We start from the raw sequence: 15252 nt of genomic DNA, 5'->3' as shown, positions 1-15252 counted from the left end.
GGGAGTCTGCTTCTCTCTCTGACCCTCCCCCCTCTCATGCTCTCTATCTCATTCTCTCTCTCAAATAAATAAATAAAATCTTAAAAAAAAAAAATAAAATAACTATAGTATCTAAACCAATGGCATCTCCCCAAGTGATTCTAAGAATCAGTGATCAACAGGTATAATCCTAAACCTTTGAGGGTGCTGTACAAGGCCTTTCCTGAGTTCTACCAACAGCTTTTGAGCCTCATTTCTCCTACTTCCAGATATGCTTGAAGCAAACACTATTTGCCACCATGCTCTTCTACCTTTGCCTTCCCATGCATCCTGACTTACCTGGCAATGTGCCTGCGCATGACTTCCAGTTTGGAAGAAGCACTGCATTTTTCTGTTCTCCTTGGGGACTTCTTCCCTTATACTGCTGTGTATCCTGTATCTTTCCTCCATTATAGGAGTCAACCACAGCATGGACATGGAAATATTTGTTGAAAATGACAGGTAATAACAAATTTACCCATATAAGTTTTTAAATAAGTTATTGTTTCTGCAATCAAACAGATACCATGGTATCTTTTTTCCTTTTGAGCTCCAATTCAAGAGTCAAGTGTTAAAGCAATCAAATCAATGAAAACATTCCACCTATAATTTTAAGAACTCTATTACTATGTATTATTACTCAAACACATCACATAAAAACAGCTATAAAAACTCAAGCCTTGCATGGGTTAAAAAGTACTTTTTTTCTAAGAATGTTCTAAAACCCACGTTTAATTTTTCTTTTATAAAAAGAGTAATATATGAACCATGAAAATCAGACCATAAGAAAACCTAGAGTTCTGAGGAATGGCTTTAAATTTGTCTTAAAATCCACTCACTAACTCTTTGAAACGGATGAGTAACAAACATAGACAGAAATGCAGAGTGCTGATTATTCTCCTATGAAGTCCCCCAAAGTAAAACAAAACAAAAGGTAATTTTTAAGGAATAAAGAATAGACTGGATATTTGTATGCAAAAAAAGTAATAAAAAAAAGTTAATACAGAGGTCTAAACCCTACAGCCACATTAGAATCACCTAGGGAGTTTTAAACATTACCCATATGGCAAGACTCACCTGTAAGAGATTCTGATATAATGGGTCAGGGATGGGTTCCAGCATTAGATTTTTTTCAAAGTCCCCCATGGGATTCAACTGTGCAGCAGACTATGGAAGTACTGAATCAACACGTTCCCTGTTACAGCAAAGCCCATCTTTCAAAAAGCAATTGCAATAAACCCTTTCCAATCAACGTTACCTCTTTCCCATGAGGGAAAAAAGAATATGAACATTGTAAACTGGAAAACATTAATAGTAGTTAAGAGTTATATGGGATTTATTATGTGTCAAGCATTATTCTAAGGGCTTCTAATACACTGACCTTTTTATGCCTCACAGTGGCTCTGTAAATTGGCACTATTTTATACCATTCTGCTTCTACGAAGTGCTGTTATATACATTGATTCATTTAATCTTCACAACTGTTTGATGAGGTGGGTACTGTGATTGTAACAATTTGATGGAAAGGCACAGGGAAGTTCAATTACTGTCTAAGGTCTTATACCTAGTGAATGGCAGAGCTGGGATTTGAAGCCAAGTATTCTAGGTCCAGATTTCATAAAAACCAAAATCCCACTGACCTGTGCCCTACAAAAAGCACAAAATATTTTAATATGAAACAAAATCACTACACGTCTTTATTTTACTCCTCTTCAGGAAATAATACAAACGAGAGAGGAAGAAATTAAGAATCAGACGATCCCAGTTCCAAGACAGGCATCACTGGTGAGCCCAACTGGAGTTTTTATGACTTAGAATGAAAAAGAAGAATTTAGAAGGATGACAAAGATGGGAAACCCAACTCTATATCAGACATGAAAACAAGAGATTGGTTAGAAACCAGACTCCTCCTCTCTGTGAGCTCCATGAAGACAAGGAAGGTCTAGGTGTGTTCACTGCTGATAAAAAGTGCTCAAAAAAACTATTTGAGCAAATGAAATCAGCTGGCTACAGAAGATGTGAGATGACTGAATTCTAATGCAGACTTTTTAATTTATTTTAATGGTGTATTTTTCTCATATTTCACAATACTCATCATGTGTAATACCTTTATTTTATACAAAATGTATTTCTGTATAATAGAACATTATATTAAAATACATTTTTTCATTAAAATGTTGATCTTTCAATAATTTGAGCATGCAAAGTTTACCTTAAAACTAATCTATATGCATATAAAAATTTAATAATTATATTTATATAATGACTATATGATAAATTATTAAATTAATGAAAACAGACATTTTTAATAATCAACTCAACAGCTATGTAACTGCATTGTTAATTCTAGGCCAAGTTGTTAGGAATTCTCTTGGGCCTGACTCTGTGCTCCTCAGGTGGGATGGCCATTGGGTCTCTGATCGGGTTTGATTTCTCCATTTGTAGCTGGTGTCTCTATCATCCTCTCGATTAGCAAAACACAATCATACAGCTATCCTTAACCAATGACACAACAGATGCACTCTGGGTTCTCACCAGAGAACATGCATAACTCAAACTTCCTATTGGCCAACCTAATATAAAACATCTTAGTGAGAATATACATGAAGGGCTCTCTGAAGGCTATTCTAAATTTTAAAATAAAGTCCAGTAAACTACCAAACAACGGTGCACTGTCTTCAAGTAGAATTGCATAACTGCATTGTCTCCAAGTAGAATTCCCTGTGCAGAACTGACCTTCTGTGTTGCATTCCTGGTTTATGTTGAGGGGATTAGTAAGAAACATGAAAGCAAATCATGCTATTATACTCACAGAAGTGGGCTGAGTTTTGTGATCCCTCAGAGCCCCTCTCTGTTCTCTGGGAAAGATTTCTTTCAGGTCTCAATATCTAGATAAGTTAGTGTTCTCTTTAATGCCAGCAAAACAGGAGCCCAACATATACTTTTTAAGATTATTTTTCTTATTCGTCTACATTTTTCTTTTTCCATTATTTCTTCACATTTTAATTTAATTTTATTGTATACATATACATATACTTTTTAAGATTATTTTTCTTATTCATCTACATTTTTCTTTTTCCATTATTTCTTCACATTTTAATTTAATTTTATTGTATATTACTTTTATTAATATGTATATATTTTTTAAAACTCTCTCTTTTTAAGGTACTCTAGAAATAAATAGCTCTAAAAACAATGAATAAAACTGAAAGAGACTATGAAAAGTTCAGATGCCACTGACAGTAAAGAACGAGGGACAGAGCTTCCCAAATTATGAATGGTGAGTAAAGATTTTAGAATCTCAAAGAATTAAGAAATCCACTTCATTCACTAGTTAGCTCCAAAACAATGCTTGCTGATTTTTTTAGTACTATTTTGATCTAGTTAATTTAGAAATTTATAACATATTTATTGTACTATAAATGTCCAACACCTTTGCAAGACAGTGTGACTTTAAATAAATGTCATGACTCAAAATGATTTATATGTGGTTAAGCCTTAACTAGAGTGTTGTTTAATAGTTAGGATTGTAAATGAACAGGATGTTAGAATTCCGAGGAACAGCAACGCCCCCACCCCCGCACTGTTCAGCTTATTGAGATTTTCTTATTGTTTAATAATATCAAATAATGACTCAGATGCCTGAAGACACTGATTTTTTTAAGATTTTTTTTTTATTTATTCATTCAAGACACAGACATACAGAGAGAGAGAGAGAACATGAGTAGGGGGAGAAGGAGAGGGAGGGGGAGAAGCGGGCCCCCCACTGTGCAGGGAACCCCATGCAGGGCTGGATGCCAGGACCCTGGGATCATGACCTGAGCCGAAGGTAGATGCTTAGCCATCTGAGCCATCCAGGCACCCCGACACTGATTTTTATTTTAATGTTGTATTTAGCTCAAATACCCCATCCTTAAAAGGTGCACCTTTGTGCGAAACAAGGAACATGCTATAATCAAAGTAAAATGCCATATTAGTTACATGACTGAACACATTTCTTTGTACAATGAGCCCTAATTCACTAGGTAGAAAAAACACTGAAGTAAATGTTTCTCAAAACGTAGGTTTTTAGAGACAAAGACAAAGCAAGTGGAAGTAAAAAACTGACTTGGAATTTCTTCAGGTAGTATACTTGTGATCAGTTAAAGATAAAGAATATTCAAGGTTTTTAAACTGAAATAGTATTTATATGCCATCATGAAACTTATTTCAAATTGTGTGGAGGCATCTTCCTAACTTCATATTTTTCACAACTTGTTGGAATCATCTTCTCGTAAAGCATATGTTGTCACAATTCAGGTGATAAGGCATCAGTTAACAATAAAAATAAATGAGCTAAGACTACAAAATATGAAAAACCATACCATGTTTCTCCTTCAACTTGGAATGCAATTTCATTTTGTACAAGGGAGAAAACAATGTGGCAGAAGAGAAACTGTCTGAAATCAACGCAGGATGATTTCATGTGACAAGCAGAATGGGGGTGGGAAGAGTAGGTGTGAGAAGCTTACTGCTTTTAGTTAAAAACTAAACTGTGACTGAATAAGGAGCGAGAAAAGAAGCTGGAAAGACTAAATTTTAGATCAAAATCCCCACTTAGGCTTCTCCATACATATTAATATACTTTAGGGGCATAAACCATGTTCATGATGGAGCAAAATTAGCATTACAGAAGAGTGAAGCCCGTAAGTAATAGCAAGATGCTAAGGAGGATGTGCAATAGCCCTTTAAGAATGGCACACATATTTTAACCTTAATGGTTATGTTATGAAGAATTTATATGTACTTAAGATTTTTATGGTATAGCTCTCTGGTATTACAAGCCCAGAGAAACACTTTCAGAACATATCCTTTTGTGAAATAATGGAATGTTCTAGGGTGTTTATAGCCTTTAGTGGGCCAAGATTAAACATAAGGCATTCTGGCTTGAAATTAACTCTTTAAGGAATCTAATAAAAAAAATCTGTTTAGTCATAAGAAATGGTTTTCTAAGCCCAGAGAGAAATATTTTTATCAATATAGAGCTATGTTTTATTTGAAACAACATTTAATTGAAGGAAATAAATATATATATATATTCTCTGGCTCCATTTAACTATAAACATTAAAAAGATAAATACACACTATTCTAAAGATGAGTCTCAGACAATGAAATGTAAAACTCCCTCACAGGGAGAAGAAGAATCATTGAAATTAAAATTGCTTTAATGCTTGAATATAAAAGATGGTACTAAAACAAAAAGCAAAGAAACAGAACCACCAATTCTGCTAAGACACAGGCTGAAAGTGAACTGTTTAAACTTTTGTTGTTGTTGTTTTAACAGTGAGGACTTCCTAGTTACTAAAAACATACCTACAACAAAGAAAGTGTAACTATATTCTATGTTACAAAATTCTAACAGCCAAGTTTGAAAAAAATAATTCTGTAAATTACAGTATTTAAAATACACATTTCATTCTCGCTAGAAAATTAGTTCATTTTCTAGAGAATATTTTAATAAAAATTTCAACATGTGGGTTATCTGGCTCAAAATATCAGGACTCTTAAGTATACCTGGGCCAGGCAGTTACAATAAACATGCAAGGAGAGCTTGGTGTTGAAATAGGACATGAAGGGGACTGAAGACTGCTGGCCTCGGCTAAAGGCATCAAAAAACAAAAACAGAAAACTTTAAAACACTCTGAGCCAAACGATGTTTAAGAGCCATATGCAGCCTCCCAAGCTGCCAGATTGTAGCTCAGATAACTAGGAAAACAGTAGCCAAGACAAAGCTCTACCAAAAAAGTCAGTAGATGCCAATAAATTCTCACACTCATAGAGTGAATAAAATAGAATGATTTTTCACGAACATGCTTCAGTTAGTAATCTTTACTTATACAATTTGAGGTATAAATGAATACAAAAGCAACCCATCAAGTGTGTTGATTAACATCTTCCATATGTCCTTAGAATCTAGATGTTTCTACCTCGAAGTAGCAAAGGGAGAATCCTAATTCTGACTGCCCGATGGTCTCAGGCACACAGAGAACCAGTCCATCTGAGGCTCACCAGCAACCAAAGGCCTCTTAACTCAGAAGAGGTCAAATGATTCCTGGGCCCTAAATGTGATCTGGGCACACATCCTGTGAACTCTTGCAATATTGGGACTGGCCTGTCATAAGCATGTTAATTTACTGAGAACTTGATGAAAAGCAGTGTCTATTAAAATGCATTTGTAATCTATTTTATCTGTCATTAAATATAGAAGGAAAAAAGTACAAGGGGAGGAGATGACAGAGAAACAAAGTAAGAAGCTCACAGGCAAGGCATATTGTCCCAGACCACCAGGACCTTACCCTGGGAAGGAAGTGAAGCTATCCATTATTTCCCAAAAAAGTGAGCAACATCAGAAAGAGGTTCCAGTTACTTGAGAGACAAGTTCCTGGGTATTCATATAAGATGACTGCAGGATGAGATACTACTAACTTCCTTTCCTACTAAAAATTCCAGAGAAACTCAGAAAAGGGGGCTACTGTTCTGCCAACTGATCTAGAAATCTATGCAGTAATTTTTTTAATATAGAGTCTGATTTGTTTGGTATTCCTTAAACATGTATATTAGATAATCACTTGTTAATATTTTCCACACTATCTCCTTAGGATAAGCTATTAATATGGTGTTCAAAGACAGAAGCAAATGTTTGTAATGCATCATTTAAACATACAGACCTCCTTATAATAAGTTCTACTGACATTTGATTCAATACCCAACAATACCAAAACATAAAAGTTTCTCGTTCTATGCCAAAAAAACTTAAACTTGGATTCTTTTTTTTTTTTTTAAGATTTTATTTATTTATTTATTTGAGAGAGAGAGTGAGAGAGAGAAAGAGCACAAGAGGGGGGAGCGGGAGAGGGAAAAGCAGACTCCCTGCTGAGCAGGGAGCCCGATGCGGGACTCCATCCCGGGACTCCAGGATCATGACCTAAGCCGAAGGCAGTCGCTTAACCAACTGAGCCACCCAGGCGCCCTAAACTTGGATTCTTTAACTGAAAAGAATTCAGCTTATTTTTAGTTTGCCTCTTTTGATATAGACAAATCACTCATTACTAATAGTTACTAAATGAAGTAAAATATGGATGAATCCTTGTTATATTTAATATAGTACACGATCTATTCAGCAACAATTATTGACAATATACTATGTGCCAAACACTATATATATATATATATATTTTTTTTTTTTTTTAATGAGAGAGAGAGACAGAGAGAGAGCACATGAGAGGGGGGAGGGTCAGAGGGAGAAGCAGACTCCCTGCTGAGCAGGGAGCCCGATGTGGGACTCGATCCCGGGACTCCAGGATCATGACCCGAGCCGAAGGCAGTCGCTCCACCAACTGAGCCACCCAGGCACCCCGCCAAACACTATATTAAGGGCTTTACATAGATCATTTCACCAATTCACTTAAACTTCTTCAAAAAGTATGTGGTAGACACTTATAATATCCAATTTCAGCTTAATTAAACAAGGCTCAATTACAAAAGACAACAGAACTCAAACCCAGGTTTAAGTTTACCCTCTCTCTTTCCCAATTATGCTTAATTGTATATACAAAGAAAGTACACTTTCACGAGCAGTAAAGAATTCTAGGAGATTTCTAGGTTTTATAAAAACAGTAATTTATGGGGCGCCTGGGTGGCTCAGTTGGTTAGGTGACTGCCTTCGGCTCAGGTCATGATCCTGGAGTCCCAGGATCGAGTTCCGCATCGGGTTCCCTGCTCAACAGGGAGTCTGCTTCTCCCTCTGACCCTCCCCCTCTCATGCTCTCTATCTCATTCTCTCTCTCAAATAAATAAAGTCTTTAAAAAAAATCAAAACAATAATTTATAATAAAGAAAAGCTACCTAGTCTATATAGTTTAATATATTTGTCTAATTCTCTTCCTGAAAGATCTGCAAGTCTATCTATCATTTTTAAAAGGTAAGTTCCATCATGAATGTTTCATATATTCAAACTCAAAAATCATGAACAGTGCTCTTAACTCTGCTAGAATTTTTACTAGAGGAAAAGCCAAACAGAATCCTGAAATCCATGAAAGGTATAGATAAAGGAAATTCAAGATTTTAAGAGAATTCCATCACAGAGAGTTCTTTCAAAAGAAGTATGAAAACAAAGTTAAGGATCGGTTTCATAGCTTGTTGTACGACCAGATGTAAAATCTCTAACCTTAACTGAGGATGCCAATGTACAGAGGAATAGATTACTTTTTTCCATATAATGTGAACAGTAGTATAGAATGGACATCATTTGAACTAACCTAAAATCCAAACTGGAAAATCCTACTTTGGCTGTGATCCAATTGACCTAACCAAGTATCTCATAAAACAGAGAACAACATCCTAATATTAAAATGCTTAAATTATAACTCTATTGTATATTTATCTTTACTGAATTTGTTGAAAGATGCTGTTTAATATGTCCCTTGCTAATGAAATTTTCCATCATTCCTTTAATCAGCAATGATTGTGCCTCGGATAAACCTCATTGGCTACAATACTACCACTGTGCAAAGTGCACAGTGCAAAGTGATGTCCCATCATTCCTTTAAATAAGACTTTGAGACCTTGTATTACCAAATGCCTCCTCTAAAATAAATACTGTTTAAATACTCCTTAAAAACTGAACTTCCAAAACAAAGTAAATTGTATACAATTGTTTAGCATAAGAAAGTCAACAGCACAACTTCAGAAAATAATATTTTCTATTGCTAGGGGAAAAAGGTAGAAATGATTTCCTTCATATAGATTGTGAAGTCAGTGATACCCTAGTATGAGTCTAAACTCAAATGTATTTTGAAAATTTAATGAAAATACTGTGATCATGAAGTTACATCTTGTAAGGTTTGGAATCCCTTGGTTTGTTCTTTTATGTCAGTTTATGGTAAGATCTAAGACTCCACTCATATTAATACAGAGTGTGCACATCTATGAGAATTCCCCTCACTTTAATCAGAACAAAAGCCTATAATGAAAATAAATACTAAATCAATTCTTCTGCATGTAGGTTACTGAGCATATTTTACTCTCTTGGAACATAAATGAGTACACAACTAGGTGAAGACTGTATCACAGCAAAATCAATGAAAACTTGAAGAGAAGGATTTAAACAAAAGGTTAAAACTTTCTATGTGATGTTAAGGCAATATAGTACCAAATAAAACATAATAAATTTCCATCTTTATTTTTAAATATGGTTAATTTTGTTTACTTACCCACACAGAGCCAATGTCTCCAAAATAATATCTTCAGATAAACAACCTAATGTGTTTTCTGTACTATTTATTTTTTGTGTTTTCTGTACTATTTATTTTTTGCCTTCCAGTTAGTTTTATATTAAATAGAGAAACACAAATATGTTTGTTATTCTAAAATACCTATTTTTAACTATAATGTTCTTGCATAAATTTTTATTCTATAGGGTAGTCATAGTTTAACAAAAGACAAATTACTATTTTATTATCAAAAGGAATGAGGTATATAATAATTTTAAATCTGCATAATACATACTCCAAATAAATGGTTACTGATAATTTTTACTTTCTGTAATAGACAGAAGAAATATTCCCCCAAAGTGTAAATACTACAAAGTATAAAAAACAAAACAAAATTAACTAAAGTGGGATTACACTTCCAAAAGAAGAATGATTAGGACTGTGTAATCTTGAGGTATCATGACTTTACAAGGGACATATTTTCATTTTTCTTCTGTACCAGGAGACATGAAAAATTTGAAAAGATAAATAAATGAGTTACGTTATAATTTACAAATGTGTGCAATGGATAGCTGAAGTGTATCAAACCCCAAACACTTGAAAACCAAACTTCTGAAAAGTGCAATACACTATTTAAATGTTAAATCCAATTTTTACTAAGATTATCTTTTAGGAAAACTATTTTAAATAAAATTGTATTTCCTTTCAAAACAAATTTCTGAAGGAAAAAAAAATCCCAGAGTGTTTCATAAAACTATCACCATAAAAGAACAGTTCGTAACTCAGATTATGTAAGTAATGGCTGCTTTTCAGGAAATGGAATAAGAGAAGACAGAGACCAATTTTAAGCAATCAATCATAATTTAAATAGTTACTTAACATCTTCATAACTACTTCTGTTTTCCCAGGTAACTAATTCCCTTTATTTTGTAAATGAATCTATCATAAATGATACATTATGAGTTAATTCTTCCTATGCTTTAAAAAAATAACATGCTAAATTTCCAAATGAAAATCTTCCAAGAAACTTTAGATTTTAACTATTTGGAAACAAAGAGATGCACTTATATACCTAACCAAAACAACAACAGCAACAACCAACCAAGTACCAAATGTTAAAAGCAACAACCCAAGAGAATACAATTAGTCCTCTTGTTAGAGACAGGAAATGGATAAGCATGTATATAAACACCAATAAAGCAAATAGAGGGGAAATAGCATCTTCCAGAGACGTGACTGGATAAACGGGCTGCTGCTTAAAGCTAAGGGTCATGCTAATAAAAAAAAACCTCCAACAGGCCTCAGTTTTGTGAAGAAAGTTACCTCCCACAATCACCCTTGTGTCCATACCTGGTTGCTTCTATCATTTTCAAGCAAATAAAAAGATGTTGAGAGAATAAACAAAATCACTGCCCCAGGCTATAAATTTGCACGCACCTGTAATATGTGAACATTTTCATCACAGACTATCTTACCTCGTAAGACCAGACGCACTGAGTCCCACCAAAGCGTCGAACACATCTTCCTACTTCAACGTCCTCATGAGTTGTGTACATTTCTCTGAGGCATTCACCAATATGTGGCACCATTCTCCTGAGAACCTCTCGACTGAAGATCATGCCAGGTCCTCCCATACAGAAGTTCTCTCCAGGCTCCAGCCCCAATTTTCCAAGTTCTTCAATATTCCCCAGGCCAGTCTGACCCAGGTAGAGAGGTTTACTGCTATTCAGTGATCTAAGAAACTCTTCTAACTTATCACCTACAAAGAGAAAGGCAACAATCACTCCTCTTGCTAATTTCATAATTATTTAGAACATACAAAGTAAGGGAAAGACCTTCCAACATTGGGTGCAAACTCCCCCAAAGTCATAATACAATTGAAAGGAAGAAAAACCTCTCTGAATATTCTATTATTTTAAAACTACTCATTTTCAGTTACTAATTAAATCATAATAAAATGTTATCAACCTTCTAGTCAAGATCACTGAAAAGCCTTAAGAAGTCTAACAATCATCAGACTTTTTTTTGTAAAAGGTGAGATAATAAGGAGAATAATGACAAATTTATTAGCATGTTTGAAGTAATGATAACATTTTCAGAAAATAAGTTATATTTGGCATTGATTGGCAGACTGTTGATACTCAATAAATATTTTTCCTGATAATTTAGTTGTGTTTTGTCCTTAACTAAACTTCACATTACTAAACAGTCACATACAACCCAAAAGTTGAGAAAGAGACGATATTAAAGTCGTCTTGGAATTTAACTTTAGAAAGCACCTTTTCAGAAAAAAATAAATATTTCTTAAAAAATTAAGTAACTGGTTTACTGATAGTACGTGAGTTCATCAAGAAAAACGATTTAAAGGTAAAATTCTGTAGCTAAAAGAGTATGAACACATTAGATATTCTACAAAGTGATACAGTGAGGTAGTCACCTTCTTTATATTCCCAGTCAGAATCTTTACTATCATTGTTTTGATGAGCTGGGCAGCTGCAGTCATTTATCTTGATCCCATGCCTTGCCCCTTGGATCTCAACGAGTTTCGGCTGACTATTATTGGGTTCTTAATACAAAATGCATATTCATTCTTAATAGAAATGGAAAGACTATAGCACTTCAATGTGCTGAACGACAGTTTTTCAATGCATTAAGAGAAATGACAGAAATAGATGCTATTAATGCATTTTAGAAATTCTCTGCAAAGTGTGGCAAACTTCTGCGAGGAAACCTTTGTGATTTTAGTGAGACACAGAAGACAAGGGGAGTATAAGATAAGCGATCACTTACAGGTATAGATATCTATACATCTTCAATCTAAAGATAGTGTATTCATCAGATATGCAATCATCTATTTTTGTATCGAATTTTCAATGGAATGATTTCACTCTACCTAACCTAACCCCAAGAAATCTCTAGTTATTACTCTACACTCACTCCCTGAGCCAAAATGGGACGGATCTTGTTTGTTTCTCCTTGAATCAGGTGAAAGACTACCTGGATCAGGAGAAAGCAACGAGGCTACAAGGAGAGAGGTATACACTAGGAAGAGCTGCCCCCCTTTGACCAATCCGTCTCCATATCCGCGACGGGCGGGACTGGAAAGATTTACTCCCGCTCTTAGGAACTTTTCTCTGCTGAGTTTAGAAATCTCTGGCCAGAGCCACCCACACTCAGGGTGAAGGACCGCGCCTCTTTTAAAACTGACAAAGTTTTCTCCTGCTGTGGCTGCGCGTGGTTTTGGGAAGGACTTCCAGGCTCTGCTTATCGCCGCAGCCACCAAAATAGACTGGAAAGGATCCACACTAGTGTCTACAGCTTGGAGCTCCTGGGGTCTGGATAATTCAGGGCGCTGTCCCCTTCTTCTCCACCACCAATTCCTAAAAATACCCTCATCCGCTCCGGGTTTTACAGAGGTGTGACGGGCGGGCGTCAAGGGCCGACCTGATGCTGCAACACTGGTGGCTGGAAGGAGGTGAGCGCTGGAGCGGGGTGGGGGTGCTCAAGGACTCCCAGTGCGTGGTGGGTCGTGAGAGAGGGAAGGAAACGCACAGGGAACTGTACGGAACAGCGAAAATGTTTCCTCAGTCTCACCAGTTCCGAAACTGCGTTAGATCCCATTACAACAAAACGATTGTGGAAGAAAGCTAGAACACCCATCTCCAGACCGGCTCTCGCCCGCTTCCTCGGTCTTCCCTTCCTTCCCTGAGGACACGCCCCTCTGGACAGATGCGGGAAACTACTACCACCCGGGGCTTTCAGAGCAGGGCAGAGTAGGAACAGCCTTCAGTTAAGCCTCAAGCCCCTTTCCTCGCCGTTCCCACACAGTAAAGAGTAGGGGCAAGCTCTGGGCGGAAACGAGAAGGGCAAGAGTGAGGAAGGAGAATAAAGCCGGTCAGGTGTGAGGAGGGTCCAGCCCGCAGGAGAAGAGGAGGAGCGGACTAGGAATGGTGGGCGGATGCTAAGGGTGGGGACGGCGGGGTGGGGGCTGCAGAAGCCCTGAGCAAGTGCTGGCAGAGAAGCAGAGACGGGCTGGGCAGGGATTAGGGCTGGTTGCAGAGAAGGGGGGGGCGGGGGCAGGAGCAGGGGTGGGCAGGCAGGACAGCCGGCGCTGGGAGGTCACCTTTGATGTAGACGTCGTCGTCGGCGCGCATAAACCACTCATACTTGTCCAGGTAGTGGTCGTGCATGTACTTGATCATCATGAAGGACTTTTTCTGGGGAGGGTAGGAGTCGTCCACCCCCGGTAGCGCGATGACAGGCAGGGGTGGCGGGGGCTGGCTTATCCCGGCGTTGGGGGACTGCTGACTGGAAAAAAACTCCACGCGGCCGGGGATGAAGCGCGCCCAGGTCCGCTGCGCCGCTAGCGCGCGGCTGCCCAGGTACTTCTGCGCGGTCATCACTCCCACGTACAGGAAATCCCGGGGTCGGGAGCTCGGGGCGGCGGCGCCCCCGTCCCCGCTGCCGTTGTGGCTGCTCCCCGGCCGGCCGCTTCTGCGCTGCCCAACCGCGCCCCCGTCCTCCTCCTCGGGCTCCCCTTCTGCCACGGGGGCGCCTGGCAGCCCCGTTGCGCCTTCGGGCTCGCGTCCTCGTCGCCGCTGCTGCAGCGGGGGTGGCTGTTGCCAGGGGCTGCTCCGAAAACTGGTTACCCCGGGCGCCGCCTCTGCCAGCGGCGGCGGCCCCTGGAGCTCCTGGCGCGCGGGGGGCGGCGACTGCTCCAGCCGCGGCCGGGGCTGAGGTGCGGGGAGCGGCTGCTGCGCGCCAGCGCCGGGGCCAGCGGCCGAGCGGCCGTAGTAGGAGCAGAGGCTGGAGCCGCGTCTCTTCCTCTCGCTCAGCTCGGCCACTCTAGGGGCGATGAGCCAGGACGCGGCGGTGAAGCCTAGCACCAGCCCCAGTGCCACGCTCATCCATGGGCGGCGGGAGCGCACGGCCATCGCGACTGCCCCCGGCGCGGACGCTAGCTGAGCGGCTGTGGCGCTGCGCGCGGGTCCCTCGGCTCACACCCGCCCCTCCTCCGCCTCAGCGCCCCCAGCCCGGGCCGCTGCCCGCCGCCCAGGCGCCGACGCCGGCTCCGGGTCGGAGCGCTCCGGGCGCCTGGCCCACTGCGGGTTGCAGCTGCCGGCCGCGCTCCCCGCTCCGCTCCGGGTCCTCGCTCCGAGCGAGGGTCGGGAGCGAAACTTCTCCCGGCGGTGGCGGCGGCAGCAGCGAGAGGAGCTGCAGGAGGAGGAGGAGGTGGAGCGGCAGCGGCGGCAACGCGTCCGCTCCTAGGCTGCCACCCTGTCACTGGCGCGCCTGGTCCCTCCCTCCTCCCTCCTTCCCGAGCCCCCGCCCTCGCTCTCCGCCTCCCGCCCCCCCGCCGCCCGGCTCGGGACTGGCCCCGAGGAGGAGCCACAAGCAGCCCCGCTGCCAGCCCGGGAGGAGCGCGAGCCGCGCTATTTCCCCGTCACCCGCCCTGGGACGCCCCCCGTCCGCGCCTCGGTCCAGAGCCGGCCTCCTCTCCGGAAGGAAACGATCCCGGTCGGGCCGCCTCCGGCTTCCAGCGCCGACGCCCCCTCGTCCCTCCTCCCACGGCCCTAGCTCTCCGCCGTCCCATTTCCCGTCCCGTCCCGCCCCTCTGCCGGCCTCGCAGCCCCCGCGTCCGCGGGCTCGCTGCCCTCCTCCCGGCGCGTCGGCTCCACTGACCTCATCGGCGGAGCTCGGGTCCCCGAGCCCCCGGCAGGCGCCCGCAACTCCCGCCCCGCTCGCCTCCCCCGGCCCACAGCCGGTTACGTCCCGGCGCGACCCTTCCCCACTCTGCCCCGCCCAGGTCCGGGCGCGCTCCGCTCTTCGCGTCTGCGGTGCTCTTCGCGTCTGCGGTCTTTTCCGCGGTGCTCCCACCGCTGCTCCTCTGAGTCTCCGCTCTCTGCTCCGCTCTCTGCTCCGCTCACGGCTCGGGAAACCCTTTGTCCCATCCTAGCGCCCCACCTCCCAACCTTTCTAACT

General features: G+C 41.0%; 1 protein-coding gene and 1 pseudogene across 1 annotated transcript in view; both read right to left on the bottom strand.

Moving 5' to 3' along the window:
• Positions 1-14752, bottom strand: part of CHSY3 (chondroitin sulfate synthase 3) — a 311594-nt gene extending 296842 nt beyond the window's left edge. The window contains exons 1-2 of the mRNA XM_045892124.3: positions 13394-14752; positions 10746-11029 (exon numbers count right to left, since the gene is read on the bottom strand). Of these exons, the coding sequence (XP_045748080.2) occupies positions 10746-11029; positions 13394-14204 (1095 nt within the window). The 5' untranslated portion in view covers positions 14205-14752. The remainder of the gene's footprint in view (positions 1-10745; positions 11030-13393) is intronic.
• LOC123836254 (U4 spliceosomal RNA) lies at positions 8507-8573 on the bottom strand (annotated as a pseudogene).
• Positions 14753-15252: the final 500 nt, after the last annotated feature.

The sequence above is a fragment of the Mirounga angustirostris genome, unplaced genomic scaffold, assembly GCF_029215605.1.
Source record: "Mirounga angustirostris isolate CCGP_5_RB_7025 unplaced genomic scaffold, mMirAng1.0.hap1 SCAF_7, whole genome shotgun sequence".
Classification (NCBI taxonomy): Eukaryota; Metazoa; Chordata; class Mammalia; order Carnivora; family Phocidae; genus Mirounga; species Mirounga angustirostris.
The sequence above is the reverse complement of the archived record's forward strand: the minus strand, read 5'-3'. Positions and strand labels throughout refer to the sequence as shown.